Source organism: Monodon monoceros, unplaced genomic scaffold (genome assembly GCF_005190385.1).
Source record: "Monodon monoceros isolate NGI ecotype Baffin Bay Population unplaced genomic scaffold, NGI_Narwhal_1 Super_Scaffold_11, whole genome shotgun sequence".
NCBI classification, from domain to species: Eukaryota; Metazoa; Chordata; class Mammalia; order Artiodactyla; family Monodontidae; genus Monodon; species Monodon monoceros.
The window spans coordinates 5,922,009-5,939,946 of NW_021703767.1; the positions used below are offsets into that span (position 1 = coordinate 5,922,009).

At 39.4% G+C, this 17,938-nt stretch overlaps 1 protein-coding gene across 3 annotated transcripts in view; it reads right to left on the minus strand.

The window, feature by feature from the left end:
• The window catches only part of LOC114890845 (SH3 domain-binding glutamic acid-rich protein-like), a 63,996-nt gene that overhangs the window by 40,089 nt on the left and 5,969 nt on the right, over positions 1 to 17,938 (minus strand). For 2 of the 3 annotated variants that reach the window (XM_029214757.1, XM_029214755.1), the window contains exons 2-3: positions 15,756 to 15,941; positions 1,124 to 1,204 (exon numbers count right to left, since the gene is read on the minus strand). In XM_029214757.1, coding sequence (XP_029070590.1) covers positions 1,124 to 1,204; positions 15,756 to 15,941 — 267 coding nt within the window. The remainder of the gene's footprint in view (positions 1 to 1,123; positions 1,205 to 15,755; positions 15,942 to 17,938) is intronic. The other variant, XM_029214756.1, reaches the window with a different exon arrangement.

Genomic DNA, 17,938 nt, shown 5'->3' on the forward strand with positions numbered 1-17,938 from the left:
ATTACCTAAAGAATGTGGACACATGGAAGACAGCACATCCACGTGCCTCTGAGACACACCCATCTCTATAAGGTAGGATTTTTAGTTGTGTCTCCTATGGTGAGAATTAATTGGGACTCAGTCATCACAAATCTGTTTTGAAATGAAGCTGGGCACAAACAGATTAGTTAAGAAATAAATGAATTAGACAAATGTGTGCTTGTCTTGTATCTACGGAGAGTCATGTATGAGATGCTTGGTAGAGGTGAGGAATGCAGTGAAGGTAAGGAATAAAACCAGGTGATCTCTGGGGCTTCCCTGGTGGTGCAGTGGTAGAGAGTCCGCCTGCTGATACAGGGGACACGGATTCATGCCCCAGTCCGGGAGGATCCCACATGCCGCGGAGCGGCTGGGCCCGTGAGCCATGGCCGCTGAGCCTGCGCGTCCGGAGCCTGTGCTCTGCAATGGGAGAGGCCACAACAGTGAGAGGCCCGTGTACCACAAAAAAAAAAAACAAAAAAAAAACAGGTGATCTCCACCAGACATTCAAATTCATGGTATTTGCTTTATTAGCATAATTCTTTATTTAATTGATATAATTGTACATAATCAAAGATGAAACAACACCAGAGGGGAAAAGAAATCTGATGAAATTTATCTATTCTTGAGTCTAGATCTTACTTTTTCCCTCCTCATCAGACAAAAAAAGCAAAATTCATTTTCAATAGAAATAATTAATATAGGAGTACATATCATTATAAAATTAACTAACATAAGCTGTCATGAGAAATTCATAACAAAATAATTTCATAGACACAACCTGAGAATTTATACTTTTACATATTTAATTAACGCATTTAAGATTATTGAATGCAATGATATTTCTTAGGTATTGTGAAGCTTACTGTAACAAGGTGTAAACAGAGCAAAAATAATAAAAGCATAGTTTTGAAACATGCTTTAGTAGAAACCATGCATTATCTCTATGCATAAGACTTCATCAGAATAAGAAGTGTATTAAAATCATGTTAATTTAAAGATCATCACTTATTAAACAGTGTTGGTGCTGATTTTATCCTCACTTCTTATGAACTATATTGGGTCATTGACCTATATTGGATCCCAAGAGGGTATTCAAGCTTACCTTTGAGCCTGGAGGGGGAGCCAAGCCAAGGAAGGAATAAATAATATTCTCTTCTTTTGCAGAGAAGAAAGAGTCAAAATCCTTGAAGCAAAGAAAAAGAATGATTAAACCCAGTGCACACTTGTGAGCCAGTATATTGACCTAAGTTAATATTTTTTATTTATTAGTCATTAAGTGAGGAGCTAACACAAAATGCTATCCCCATTTGCTTTGCCAAAGTGATCAAGCCCAAATTTAGGAAATTGAAGCATGAAGTTTACATTTGTTTTTACACACCTTCATTGTGCCTATTACAGTACAGTGAGAACACACACACACACACACACACACACACACAAATTGTTCCTGCTCAGGAATTGCTGACAACACGCAAACATACATACTGAGGAAGAACCTAGGGGCAGGACAGGAATAAAGACGCAGACGATGAGAATGGACTTGAGGACACGGGGAGGGGGAAGGGTAAGCTGGGATGAAGTAAGAGACTGGCATGGACATATACACACTACCAAATGTAAAATAGATAGCTAGTGGGAAGCAGCCACATAGCACAGGGAGATTAGCTCAGTGCTTTGTGACCACCTAGAGGGGTGGGATAGGGAGGGTGGGAGGGAGACGCAAGAGGGAGGAGATATGGGGATATATGTATATGTATAGCTGATTCACTCTGTTATACAGCAGAAACTAACACACCATTGTAAAGCAATTATACTCCAATAAAGATGTTTTTTAAAAAAAACATGCATAGTGGAAGGCTTCTCTAAAAGTTTCACATCTTTAGCTGGTTTCCTTATAATTTGACCCTATGGATTTGGACCCTAATCAGGGTCCAAACAACACAGGACTAAAACAATTAAACCAACACAGGATTTCTCTGCTGTTATTATAGTAGCTTCTAAGGGCCCAGACCTGTCTCAGGCCCTTCTGATATCAGGAGCCACAAGATTACAGAGGGTTTAGAAAGGCGCTTGTTTTGCCAAAATGGGAAAAACTGCACAGCGATCTGAAACCTGGTAGCTGATAGAAACCGGAAGCTCAGTGAAACTCCACCCCCATGCCAGACCACATCCAGGTCAGTGCTTCACCAGGTGGGTCCAGCCCTAAACCAACTCTCCAGTAGTGTAATTGTCAATAGCTCGGAAGAGTTTCACTTTTTATCATTAAACATAAAAGATACTCCCTGGCCACTTTCTTACTGCCAATCTTTGTCACTGGGGCTGTGATGCAGTTTCAACAGTGTTGCCAAAAGGCTCAGAAGGTACAGGGTTAGTCTGGCCTGAACCGAACAGGACACTGAAACCAACGAGGTCATGTTATTGCCTACCCTCCTCTTATGTGTGTTAAGAGCTTAAAACCAAAGACAGGCCACCTATATTGGGAAGAAAATGTTATGTACTTCTCGTGTGTTCATCTTAGCCTAAGATTTATTTTCCTACCTGTATCCCTGATTCTCTCAGTGATTAATTTTCTTCTTTCGTACTGAAGGTGTTTTTGTAAACTGCCTCAAATCTTAGATGAGGGAAATATAGCATGGTAAGTGATTCTTTGGTATCAGAAATTCTCACTAATTCCCAGAGCACATACTTACTAGGTGGTTGTTAAAGATTACATAATAGAATTCATTAATAGTATAGCACTAGTAAGTAGGTAAAAGGTAATAAAGTAAATTTATGCCAGTTTCTTAAAATTCCATAGATAAATATCTGACGATCTCTAGTTGTCAACTCTAGAAGCTTTCAAGTCAAGATAAGTTTTCTTATAATTGAACAAATTGTGTTTTGCTTCAACTTAAGTCCATATAGCTTCTTCAGAATTTCAGAGGACTGAAGAACAGTTTGTTCATATTTTTTACTTGATGTTAACAAATAGATAAGAAAATAATGAGTATGAAATGGTTTTTCAACTTCCAGTTACGTTAGTGTGGCAGATTAGATGCCCTAAAACACCATCTCAAAAAAGAAATTTTTAAGCCAGATTAAGAAAAAAAGTATAAATGCATTGCTAAGCTGGTACCGGAAAAAAAAAAAAGTATAGCCAAGTGAGATCAAGAATCCTAAGAATAAGCACACAACAAGGCCACCATCCACGTTGAGAGTTTCTTACAAAACCAGGAAATCTTTATCTTCCACTCTGATGCCACAGAGAGAAAAGAGGCAAGTGGATAAAGCCTGGGCCTCCTTAAGGTAGGGAGTTCTATAAAACACACACACATAAAGATACACACACATACATACACACACAGAGATATACATTTGCACATATAGACACATACATATACATGTGCACATATAAACACATACATACACGTATATACATAGATGTATAGATACACATACAGACACATATATATACATATGCACATGCATACACACATATACATAGATACACACATACATGCACATATATACATATATACACAGACACACACACCAGAACCCCACTGAGGGCTCTACCCTCAATGTAAATATAAATGAGAAAAAACTTTGCCATGAAAAATAGAATGGAAGAAAACTTCCCTGATTCAACTTTGGTGCTCAGTGAAAGAGAAAACATTCTCTGAGAATTTATAACTACAAGCCAAAATTCATGAGAGTTTTTGATCCAAATTCCCACGACAGGTGTTGTCCAGAAAATCTTCAAAGGAAATCAAGTTAAAAGGGTTCTAACTTTTATAGATCTCCCAGGAAACTAGCAGAAACAAATTCCAGCCTCAAAGAGTATCTGAAAATAGCATTTTTTTTAATGAGCAATTCAGAGTCAAAAATCACAAAATAAATAAGGAAATAAAAATATACCATGTGTGAAAGCCAGCAGAGATAATGGAAAGCAGAATCAGACACTGGAATTATCAGGCAGAAAATATCAAATATCTATATTTAATATACATAAAGAAATGAAAGAAAAGCTTGAAAACACAAGAAATAAACTAGAAAGAACAATTAAGCAAATTTGGAAAGAACCAGAAAGTCCTCCTAACAATGAAAATGTGGATTAAATAGCTAATTAGACCACATCAGAAGAAAACAATTTAGCTAACTGGGAGATTCAACCAAAGACATTATCTGGAGAGGGGGGAAAAAGGATGAAAAATATGGAAGAAATATTATTATAGGAAGACAGAATGAGAAGGTCTAACACACATCTTATAGGAGAAGCTAACAGAGACAATGGGGGGAAAGCCATACTCAAACATATATGGCTAATAATCTTCTAGACTTGCTGAAGATACCAATCCTTAGACTCAGGAAGCCCAAAAATAATCCTAAACTGGATAAATAAGAAGAACTCTAGGGAATTCCCTGGTGGTCCAGTGGTTAGGACTTGGCGCTTTCACTGCCATGTGGCAAAAAAAAAAAAAAAAAACCCTCTAAATCTAGACACATCCTAGAGAAAGATTATAATGCAGCCCATGGAGGGAGGGGTAGAAGGGAGGGGAAAAGGAAAACGTTTCCCCCGCAAAGTATGGCATTAGATTGACAACTGGCTTCTCAATAGCAATGCAGAAGTCAGAAGAAAGTAAAATAATTTCAACATGCTTACAAAAAAAATAACCCTCGACTCAGAATTCTAGACTTAGTGAAACTATTTTTCATACATGAGTGAAATAAAGACACTTGTCTGGAAAAATGTCTTTTTTAAACAAAAAACATTTAGAGGATTTACCACCAACAGACCCTCACTTAAAGAAACTCTTATAGGACGCATTTAGGCAGAAGGAAAATGATTCCAGGTGGATTATCTAAGATGCAAGAAGAAATAATGAGCAAAGATATTAATAAATATGTGGGCAAATCTAAATCTAAACAAACCTTGACTATAAAAACAACAAGTAGAAATGTGAGGTGGTATAATGGCCAAAAAATTAAAATACTAAAATAACCGAACACATGTAAATAGGGAAAGGGTGATTAGGGTTAAAGTAAAGATACAATCTTACCTAATTTAAATTAAGTATGGTTGTTAAAATAACTAAAGTAACCACTAAAAGAACAGATAGCTTATATTAAGTAAACGGAGAAATATAATTAGGAAAAGACTTTAGTCAAAATAGAGTCAAGAAAAGACAAAAAAAGAAAGAAACTGCAAAAGTTGGAAAAATAAAAAGTACATAACAAAATAATAGAAGTTACTCCAAATATATCCAAATCTCAATGCATGGGTCAAAAAAGAAATCATATTATGGACTACAAATGTTTTAGAAACAACAATGAAAATATTGCATATCAAAATACAAGGAATGAGCTAAAGAAGTATACAGAGGGCAATTTATAGCCTTAAATACCTACATTAGAAAAGAAAAAAGCTTTAAAAGTAGTGAGTCAAGCATTAAAGTTGGGGGAAAAAAGAAACCAAAGAGTATGGAAGGAAAAAATAAAGATAAGCAGAGATTTAGCAAATAGGAAAAAAATTATATATAGATAGAGATGTATATAGATAGAGATCAATAAGAATCAATAAGACAAAAAAAATTGAAAGTTGCTAAGAGATCAGATCATATAAGTTCTCATCACAAGGAAAAAATGGTAACTATATGAAGTGATAGATGTTAATGAAATTTATTGTGGTAATCATTTTGCAGTATATACATATATCAAATCATTGTGTTGCACACCTAAAACTAATATAATGTTATATGTCAATTACATCTCAATTTTTAAAAAAGAAATAAGGGTAAATTTTTTAATAATTATTTTAATTTTTTTAAATCACCAGTTATTTCATCCAATTGTTTCATCCACAGTTATTAAAAAGTCCATTCTTTCCCCATCTATCTGCCATGCCAGCACTGTCTTAACCAGTTGTGTATTGTGTGGGACTCTATTTCCGGACATTAGGTCTACCTGTTTATTTATCCTTCAATATCACACTGTCTTCATGATCAGAGCTTTATAATGAGACTTGCTTATTTTCTGCTTCTTCTTGCTATTCTTAGACCTTTCCTTGTTCATTTTAGGTAAATTATCTTGCTTGGTTCTACAAAAATTCTTTCTGGGATTTTGATTGAAAAAGTATTGGATCTATAGATCAATTTGGGAAGAATTAGGATCTTTAAGATACTACCTTTTTATAGAGATGGTCAACCCAAGGATATGTTCTATAGCATCATTTATTTAAGTCTTCCGTAACATTTAAATTTTCTCCAGACATCTCTTGTTAGATTCTTTTGCAGGGACTTCACATTTTTTATGCTCTTCTTAATTATGTGTGTGTATATACATATATATATTATGCTTGTCCTTTTTCCATCATAAGGAAAAGGCAAAAACTCAATAGAAAAATGTTCTAAATATATACAGAAGAGGACACAAAAACATGAAGAGCTACGCAATCTCTTTACTAACAGCCACAGTTAAAGGATACCTCCTGTGGGGCCTACCCTGAGCTGCCACAGGGAGCCAGAGCAGATGGTTTAGAACATTTTTTAAATGGGAGAGGGGTTGAAATAGAGTTGATGGATTATTTTGTTAAGGAAGAAAATATTTTTAAATTGTCAGCCACTGTCACCATCTTTTTTCATAAAATTGAAAAATATATTTTACCAAAAAAAAGTGGTAAAAATGTGCAACTCACAAAGGTTCTACTCCACTTGACCCCAGTCCTGACTCCCAGGACCTAGAGGGAAGGTCAGATCAAAACAACAACAAAAACCTTCTTAGAGTGACTGGAAATGTGGGGGTGATCTCACCAGTGCTTCAAACATCCACGAAGCTGTCTTCCCTCTCCTGGAATCACTGCCATCATTAGTTTCAAAGTGTGACCATCCCTCACCTCAGCTTTAAAAAACTCTTTGTATTGTCTGTTAGAGCGAAACATACTGAGAGTGATGACCTAGGTCATGAAGGTGGAGCCCTCGTGAATGGAATTAATGCCCTTTATGAGGAGATCCCGCAGAGCTCCCTCACCCCTTCCATCACGTGAGGACAAAGCAAGAAGGCACCAGCTGTGAAACAGGTGGCCCTTATCAGAACTCAACCACGCTGACACCTTGACCTTGGACTCCCCAGCCTCCAGAACTATGAGAAATAAATTTCTCTTGTTCATAAGCCACTAAGTCTGTGACATTTTGTTATAGCAGCTCAGACAGACTAAGACACACACCAGTGTCCACTCCGAAGCAATGAAAATGAATAAACTAGGAACAACAACAATCAGCATGGTTGTATCTTTGAAATATGTTGGTGAAAGAAGCAACTCAAAAAATACAGATAGTATGAGTCCATTTATATAAAGCTCAAAGATAGGCAAAACAAAACAATGTATTCCTTGGGTATGTATACATGGGAGATGGGAGAAAAGGAAAGGAACGGTAAACACAAAATTCACTACCCCGGCTCCCTCTTGTGCAAAAGGAGCTGGACACGATCAGGGAGAAGCACGCAGTGTGCTTTTAAATTTCTGGAGACATCACGCTACTCAAACCGATGGTTGTTCATTTTTATTATCCCTCTTGAAACTACATATTTTTTTATCATCTATGGCACATTTCATAATAAAATTTTAATAACATAAAATAGCTTGTTCAAGACTTGTGGTTGCCAAGGGGGAGGGGGTGGGGGAGGGAAGGACTGGGAGGTTGGGATTAGCAGATGCAAACGATTATATAGAGGATGGATAAACGACAAGGGCCTACTGTAGAGCACAGGGAACTAGATTCAATATCCTGTGATAAACTATAATGGAAAAGAATATGAAAAGAATATATATGTATAACTGAGTCACTTTGCTGTATAGCAGAAATTAACACAACATTGTAAATAAGTTATACTTCAATAAATTTTTTTTTTAAAGGCAAGGAGGGCTTCCCTGGTGGTGCAGTGGTTGAGAGTCCGCCTGCCGATGCAGGGGACACGGGTTCGTGCCCTGGTCCGGGAGGATCCCACATGCCGCGGATCGGCTGGGCCCGTGAGCCATGGCAGCTGAGCCTGCGCGTCCGGAGCCTGTGCTCCGCAACGGGAGAGGCCACAACAGTGAGAGGCCCGTGTACCGCAAAAATAAAAAACAAAAAAAGGCAAGGAAAAATTGCCCATAATGGCAAAACAAAAAGTAACTTTTATTAACGTGTTGGTATATGTACTGTCAAAGTTATATATAAGATATAATAAAATTGTGATCATACTGAAAAAGAAATTTTAATTAAAAAATAAAATAAAATATCCTGTTCAGTAACATCAGTGTGTTGAGAACGCCCTCCCCCTTCCCTAATTGGACGGGCATCCTGTCCTCCCTTGCATTCCTGAGTCCCCACAGATACTTGCCTCTCTGCTGAATGGTCAAGGTCTCCTTTAGCTACTGCGTCCAGACCCAGGCAGGCACCCCAACCCTCACCTAGGCGAAAATGCACAGACTCCGACTTGGCATCAACAGACAAGTTGGCTACTTCCTGTTAGTGTTTTTCTGCCAGGCGGGTGACCCAGCCTCCACTGTGCTGGCTTCCCGGTGGTGTGCCCTTTCTGTAGCCAACAGTTGTCTGCCATGCCCTCACGATAACATCTTCATCTATTCTGCCCAGAGCAGCAGGGGTTCAGGCTGGCAGGAACACGATGGTACTCAGAACTACCTGTGACACCCAGCCCTCTCACTGCCCTGGTGCAGAGAAAGCCACTGCTTGCCCTTGAGGTCCCCTCTCCCTGCTGCCGTCATCAGGTACGGCATATAGGTGTCCATTCAAGAATCCAGAGTCCAGTGATTCAACTTAAATGGTAGCATTATTCTGACCGTCCACATTTCAATCGTGTGGAAAGATACATTGACCATCCAGATTTATGCCATTTTATTTTTTTAAAGCAGGTTTATCACTTTCTTTTTTTATTTAATTTTTATTTTATATTGGAATATAGTTGATTTACAATGTTGTGTTAGTTTCAGGTGTGCAGCAAAGTGATTCAGTTATACATACACATATATCCATTCTTTTTCAGATTCTCTTCCCATATAGGTTATTACAGAATATTGAGTAGATTTATGCCATTTTAAACTTGACATATCCTTCATAACCTTTGAGTCTCCTTTCAAAATCAGAACCTACAATACAAATAGTCATTTTTACCTACTTTCTGAAAACAAAGTCCTTTGCCTCATTAATGAACTTTTGTTAAGAATATCCACAGACTGCAGAAAAGCAAATTTAGCAAAGCTTCTAGTAAGAAAAACATATAATACCTCTCTGAAGGCAGAACTGAAAAGAATTAAAAACAGTTAAACATAAAATAATTTGTATGCTTATCTCATTAGAGCCATACTTGTAACAGGAAAATACATCTTAAAAATAGAAGCCTTTGTTCTTACTTGGGAATTCTTTTCTTCTTCTTCCACAATTAAAATGAAAAGCATTGCTAGATCACAGCAAAACAGAATAAAAAATGCCTTTGAGGTTTTATTTTTATAGCAGAAAATAACTGCAGAACTTTTACCCTGGAAGTTAACATAGGTTGAAAGAAAATGCTTCAATATTGTTTCTACCGTAACTAGCCTTGATTGAAAAGGCTAGCTACAATAAGCAAAAGTAACAGGTTTTAAATCCTACTTTCACTGGAAAAGTACCAGAAGAAAACATGAGATGATTCCTTTGATGATTTTAGAGTGCAGAACAATTTTCTAAACAAGACAGGAACCATTTTTTAAAAAAAAGATTAATAGATCTGTCTGCACAAAAAAAAGTTAAGTCTTGCATTCCAAAAAAATCACTTTAACAAGTCAAAAGACAAATAAGAAACATGGGAAAATATTTGCAACATGGTAGTGACAGGGCTACTTTCCTTCAAAAGTAAAGACTCTTACAAATCAGTAAACGTTACCTGGAACCAAATAGAAAAATAGTAAGTCATAGAAAAAAACACAGAGAGCTTATAAACAGAGAAAAAGATGTTCAGCCTCACGCATTAAGACAGAAATCCAAGTCAAAGCAATGAGAACACATTTTTCACTTAACAGATTGGCGAAGATCCAAAAGTGTGCATATAGAGTGTTGTCAAAGTCACAGGGAAACAGCCACCATCAAATTACATTTGAAAATGTAAATTGGTGCAACTATAGTCCAGGTTCAATATCTATTGAAGGGTGAGAAGCGTATATGCTGTAACTCAGCACACCTTCTAGGAATTTATCCTATACATATACTCAGACTGAATACAAAGCACTGTACCCATAAAGAGGTTTCCTGCAGCATCTTTTGTAGCTGAGAAAGACTGGAAACAACCTGAATGTTCCCCATTAGAGGACTGTGCCAATAAATTATGTCACATCCAATGGAATGTTGTGCATCCATTAAAATAAACAGTATATGATCCAGCAATCTCATTCCTGGACATATATCTGGAGAAACACATGGCTTGAAAAGATACATGCACTCCAATGTTCACTGCAGCACAGTTTACAGTAGCCAAGACATGGAAGCAACCTAAATGTCCACTGACAGATGAATAGATAAAGAAGATGTGGTACATATATACAATGGAATATTACTCAGCCATTAAAAAGAATGAAATAATGCCATTTGAAAAATGACAAATACTGAATCGATCAATCAATAAATAATAAAATTAAAAAATTAAAAATGATATAAATGAACTTATTTATAAACAGAAATAGACTCACAGACATAGAAAACAAACTTATGGTTACCAAAGGGGACAGGGAGGGAGAGATTAAAAAAAAAAAAAAGAAATAGTGCCATTTGCAGCAACATGGATAGACCTGGAGATTATCATACTAAGTGAAGTAAGTCAGACAGAGAAAGACAAATACCATATGATATCACTTATATGTGGAATCTTAAAAACTGATACAAATGAACTTATTTACAAAATAGAAAAACACAGCCCTAGAGAATGAACTTATGGTTACCAGGGGGGAAGGGTAGGAGAGAGGGATAGATTGGGAGCTTGGGGTCGACATGTACACGCTGCTATATTTAAAACGGATAACCAGGGATTTCCCTGGTGGCTCAGTGGTTAAGAATCCACCTGCCAATGCAGGGGACAACGGTTCGAGCCCTGGTCCGGGAAGATCCCACATGCTGCAGAGCAGCTAAGCCCGTGCGCTACAACTACCGAGCCTGTGCTCTAGAGCCCACGAGCCACAACTACTGAAGCCCGCGTGCCACAACTACTGAAACCCACACGCCTAGAGCCCGCGCTCCACAACAAGAGAAGCCATCGCAATGAGAAGCCCACACACCGCAACCAAGAGTAGCCCCCGCTCGCCGCAACTAGAGAAAGCCTGCAGCAATGAAGACCCAACGCAGCCAAAAAATTAATTAATTAAAAAAAAACAAAAACGGATAACCAACAGGGACCTACTGTATAGCACAGGGAACTCTGCTCAATATTCTGCAGTAACCTAAACGGGAAAAGAATTTGAAAAAGAATAGATACATGTATATGTATAACTGAATCACTTTGCTGTACACTTGAAACTAACACAACATTGTTAATCAACTATACTCCAATATAAAATGAAACTGTTTTTTAAAAAAGAGTATGTGCAGCTATGCAATGATCTCTGAGATATGGTTATTAAGTGAAAAGAACAAAGTGTATAGAGTACACCCCCTTTTTTAAGTGATATGCAATTGTTAATGCACATAGAAAATTCCTGGAAGGCCAAACAAGAAACTTGCCAGCATTGGTTGGTCCATAGCAGGACCGGCTACATAATTTGCAGGCCCCAGTGCAAAATAAAAACAATGCTTCCCTTGTTCAAAAATCATTATGAATTTCAAGACAGCACCAGTAGAGCGTGAAACCAAGCTGAGAGCTCTCTTGAGCGGGGTCTGGTGTGACTTCCCAGATGGCAGATACATGAAGCTGGCCCACCTGAGAGGAAGGAACTAGAGGGGGATGAAATGGGAGGGAGAAGAATCTTCACTGCAGGCAACTTTGGAACCATTGTAATTTTTCCGTGCGCACATCTATCAATTTTTCAATTGTTAAAAAGTTTTATGAAAAATAAAAATTGCTCATCACCACTACCTCCCCCGAAAAAACTTATTCTCCCTTTCTTTATCCAAGAAGAGTTGCAGTTCTTAAAAATTCAGCTCAGGGACTTCCCTGGTGGCGCACTGGTTAAGAATCTGCCTGCCAATGCAGGGGACACAGGTTACAGCCCTGGTCAGGAAAGATCCCACATGCCACAGAGCAACTAAGCCCGTGCACCACAACTACCGAGCCTGCGCTCTAGAGCCCATGAGCCACAACTACTGAACCCTGCATGCCACAACTACTGAAGCCCCTGCGCCTAGAACCCACGCTCCACAACAAGAGAAGCTACCGCAATGAGAAGCCCGCCCACCACAACCAAGAGTAGCCCCGTCTCACCACAACTAGAGAAAGCCCACATGCAGCAACAGGGACCCAATGCAGCCAAAAATATAAATAAATAAATAAGTAAATAAACAAACAAACATAAGGTCAAATTCAAAAACAAAAAATTCAGGGCTTCCCTGGTGGCGCAGTGGTTGAGAGTCCACCTGCCGATGCAGGGGACACAGGTTCGTGCCCCGGTCCGGGAAGATGCCACATGCCACGGAGCAGCTAGGCCCGTGAGCCATGGCTGCTGAGCCTGCGCGTCCGGAGCCTGTGCTCTGCAACGTGAGAGGCCACGCAGTGAGAGGCCCACGTACCGCAAAAAAAAAAAATTCAGCTCAGGGTTGAGGGATGTCTGGAGGCCAGGAGGTCTGGACTGGGTGGGGAGAGGAGTGTGGGGTACAGGGGAGGGACTTTTCCTCACAGAGCAAGTGCTCTCTACACTCTGGAAAGCTCCAACTTCAATCCCAGGAGAGCTGGACTGGACCATATGTTCCACTAAATAACTGCTTGCCACATTAAGACTGTTTGAAGACACTCCCACATTCACAGGACTTTGAGCTAAGCCTCTGAGGAATCCTAACACAGCCATGTAAATTCACACAGCCTGTACTGTCCCCTATAAAGCCATGTCCACCCAGGACCTCAGAAAGTGACCTCATTTGGAGATAAAGGTATTTACAGAGGTAGTTAGTTATGATGAGGCTGTGTTATACTAGGATGGACCCTATTCCAATGAATTTTTGTCCTTATAAGAAGGCCATGTGGGGACTTCCCTGATGGCGCAGTGGTTAAGAATCCATCTGCCAGTGCAGGGGACACGGGTTTGAGCCCTGGTCTGGGAAGATCCCACATGCTGCAGAGCAACTAAGCCCCTGCGCCACAACTACTGAGCCTGCACTCTAGAACCTGTGAGCCACAACTACTGAACCCATGTGCCACAACTACTGAAACCCACACACCTAGAGCCTGTGCTCTGCAAGAAGAGAAGCCACCACAATGAGAAGCCCGCGCCCTGCCACAAAGAATAGCCCCCACTCGCTGCAACTTGAGAAAGCCCATGCACAGCAATGAAGACCCAACACAGCCAAAAATAAATTATTTATTTATTTATTTATTTATTTAAAAAAAAGAAGGCCATGTGAAGACACAAAGAGACCTGCAAGAAGACCATGTAAAGATGGAGGCAGAGATGTGCATAATATGTCAACAAGCCAAAGGATGCCAGAGATTGTTGTCAGCCACCAGAAGCCAGGAGAAAGGCAGGGAACAGATTTTCCCTCAGAGCCTCCAGAAGAAACCAACACTATTGACACCTTGATTTCAAACTTTGGCCTCCAGAACTATGAGAGAATAAATTTTTGTTATTTTAAGACACTGTAATATCTCGGGCTGCCATAACAAAATACCATAGACTGGGTGGCTTAAATATCAGAAATGCATCCTGGGTGCAGCATAGTTGGGTTCTGCTCTCTTCCTGGCTTACAGAGAGTTGCCTCTGGCTGTGTGTTCACATGGTGAAGAGAAACCGTTCTCTCTCTCTCTTCCTCTTCCTGTAAGGGCACTAATCCCATCATGGGGACCCCACCCTCAGCACCTCATCTAACCCTAATCACCTTCCAAAGGCCCCATCTCCAAACACCATCACACTGGGCATTAGGACTTCAACATATGAATTTGGGGGGGAAACAAACACACAGTCCATAAGAACCACCAGGTTTGTGGTGTTTTGTTACGTCAGCGCTAGGAAGCTAATGCAAACCCCCAACAACGAAACAATTCATGATTCAAATAAAAGGCCCGAAAGCTTTTCTGTAAATGGGCAGATCATAAATATTTCTGGCTTTGTGGGTCATATGGTTTCTGTTGCAACTGCTCAACTCTGCCATCATGCAAAATTAGCTATAGGCACTAGGTAAGTGAATTAGTGCAGATGTGGCCAATAAAATTTTACCAAAACAGGCAGCTGCAGGCCTTGGCCCTCTGGCTATAGTTTGATGACACCTGCTTTAGGTGAGAAACGTAACAGTAGCTAAGCTAAAGGACCAACAGTTTTGTGCAGCAAGAAGAGAAGAGGTGAGTGAAGATTCCTACACCAGGCTCTAGCTTTCAGAAGTAGTCAGCTCTGGGACTTCCCTGATGGCACAGTGGTTAAGAATCCACCTGCCAATGCAGGGGACATGTGTTTGAGCCCTGGTCCAGGAAGATCCCACATGCCACAGAACAACTAAGCCCATGAGCCACAACTACTGAGCCTGCCCTCTAGAGCCCGCGAGCCACAACTACTGAAGCCTGCACACCTAGAGCCCATGCTCTGCAACAAGAGAAGCCACCGCAATGAGAAGCCCATGCACCGCAACTAAGAGTAGCCCCTGGTCACCGCAACTAGAGAAAGCCCACGCGCAGCAACGAAGACCCAATGCAGCCAAAAGTTAATTAATTAATTAATTAATTTTTTTAAAAAAGTAGTAGTCCGCTCTGGGCAATTGATTCCCTCTGCCTTCCAGAACCCGGATTGCTGTGTCTGAAAAACAGCCTAGAAGACTTAGAGGACCCCTAAGATAACTCCAGTTCTCATGCTCCAAAGCCCTTTTGAGTTTTTAAATGTTTCCTTTCAACAATTTGATTTACTAAGCAGAATCTATAAACTCTGAGGAAAAAGTGATTTTATGGTAAAATGGACTACTAAATGTATAAAATAAAATTGTTATTATAATGAAGTGTCCAGAACAGATTTTGGTTTTTGTGTTTGGGTGGTTTATGAACAACAGCTATTTATTTCTCAGAGTTCTGGAAGTCCAAGATCAAGGCAGCAGCAGATTCAGTGTCTGGTGAGCCCCCCTCTTGGTTCATAAATGGCCATCTTCTTGCTGTGTCCTCACAAGGAGGAAGGGTGTCCAGACCAGTTTTTAAACTGTTTAGATACACTTACACCAAACTCTACTTTTGCAAATTATTCTTCACAAAATTGAAAACATACCCAGTGTCCCTGTGGGAGCATGTATGTGTACCCTGCCAGGTTGACCAGAATTTCTTTCCAACTAAATGTGCATTTTGCTTGAACAAGTGACCTCAATTCTTCAAAACAAAATAAGGAAGCTAAAAGAATCCCAAGAACTTCTGAATCATTATTTTATTGTTTCCATCATTTTGTAAGTCTTAACTATTGATCCTTCACCATGGATCTACCATCCAGGTACTGAATGGTAGAAATAGATCATGACCTGAAAAATGTCAAAAAATTCAAATGCTGCCTCGAAATTGATCTGCTTTAAATGACTTCTGATAAACACACATGCAGAAGACTTTTCCAAAAAACCAAACCTCACCCCACAGTACTGCTCTTCGTTGAATATCTGTGGGGGCAGAGGAATCCCATTTTGAGGTTTCTTCTCTCCAGGAACGTTCTCTCTCATCCACCTCCGATTGTCTTCATCTCCGGCAATATCGAACTCCTTAAAATCGATTTTATTAGCTTCCAAAAAGCCCACTACTTCTTGCTGTTTCTTCCTAATCTGGTCAAGAGTAGAGAGATTACTATTAGACAGTTTGTAAAAAACCATTTTATTTATATTTACATAAATTAAGCCCTTCCTTCAACTGTACCATACAACACAAATAATATCGCTAAATATTTAAACAAGGAAATCCATAAAATCATAGCTCTTCATTCCATAGGATCAACAGGGTCATCATTTAAATTCTGAAATCTTAATCTCATCAATGTTTAAATCATTGATGTATAATTGACATAATAAAAATGGCAATGCTCTCATCATAGCTTTTATTTGAAGCCTTCAAAATACTTTTAATTCTCTGCTAAGCTTTAATGCCAAAAAATAAGTAAGAATTTTTTACAAAGAAAAAGATGATAGAGAGAAGGAAAAAAAGACAATTTACTATGAAACTCAAATACCAAGTACACCCACATTAAAAGGCACTTTACTCACAGTTATGAAAATAGGAACAAGTCACATTGAACAAAAGCAGTTTTAGAAATAATACAGGAAACTGAAAAGCCCACATGGAGATTATTAGAAGAGAAAGAGAGAAAAAAAGCTAGAAAAGCTGGTGGATATTTCTCCCAGAATATTGAAGAGAAATACAGTAAAATGACCCTGTTCTCCTTTCGCACGCACACCCAGCTCTTCACCTGAGATCAGAGTGCCAGCCACACCTAAGAGAGAACATCCTAGGGCCCTTTTCTCTACCCTTGGTTCACGTACAAGGACTGTATCTACCAAATGCCATTTCTTTGTGAATGTGGCCATCTTGAAGGCTTAGAACTCCTTCCCCAGAAACAATTACAGTTTTCTCTCTTCAAAGAATTCACTCCCAGAATGAATGATGCCCTCTTTTATTTTTTTTATAAATTTATCTTTTTATTTATTTATTTTTGGCTGCGTTGGGTCTTCATTGCTGTGCACGGGCTTTCTCTAGTTGCAGCGAAGGGGGCTACTCTTCATTGCGGTGCACGGGCTTCTCATTGCAGTGGCTTCTCTTGTTGCAGAGCACGGGCTCTAGGCACATGGGCTCAGTAGTTGTGGCACGTGGGCTCAGTAGTTGTGGCTTGCAGGCTCTTGAGGGCAGGCTCAGTAGTTGTGGCGCATGGGCTTAGTTGCTCCACACCATGTGAGATCTTCCTGGACCAGGGCTCAAACCCGTGTCCCCTGCATTGGCAGGCGGATTCTTAACCACTCAGGCAGATTTACTTTTAATTAAATATTCAGAAGGCAACATCCTTTATTCTGTCCAAACCCCTGTCTTCCTTCCCCCTCAAATACACTCCTGCGAGCCTCAGCCCGGCTGAGGTCCACTCCCTCCCCAGCGTTATTTCCATCTCTATTAATCATGCCTCAGGACTTAACTGAATCACTGTGCTGTACACTTGAAACTAACACAACATTGTAAATTAACTATACTTCAATTTAAAAAAGGAACTTTAAAAGAAAATCATGCCTCCGGACCCGAGGTGGGATGGAAAAGGATTTCATTTTGTTCCACAGTTTCTACACAGATGAACATTTCCCAAAGTCTTGACTTATGTTTCTTCTGCTGGAAAGTCAAAGAAAGATGGAGAAAACAGGAGAGGAAGATCTGTTTATTATGTAAAAATAGAACTACCATACGACCCAGCAATCCCACTACTGGGCATATACCCTGAGAAAACCATAATTCAAAAAGAGTCATGTACCACAATGTTCATTGTAGCTCTGTTTACAATAGCCAGGACATGGAAGCAACCTAAGTGTCCATTGACAGATGAATGGATAAAGAAGATGTGGCACATATATACAATGGAATATTACTCAGCCATAAAAAGAAACGAAATTGAGTTATTTGTAGTGAGGTGGATGGACCTAGAGTCTGTCATACAGAGTGAAGTAAGTCAGAAAGAGAAAAACAAATACCAGATGCTAAGACATATATATGGAATCTAAAAAAAAAAAAAAAAAGAAAGAAAATGGTCATGAAGAACCTAGGGGCAAGACGGGAATAAAGACGCAGACCT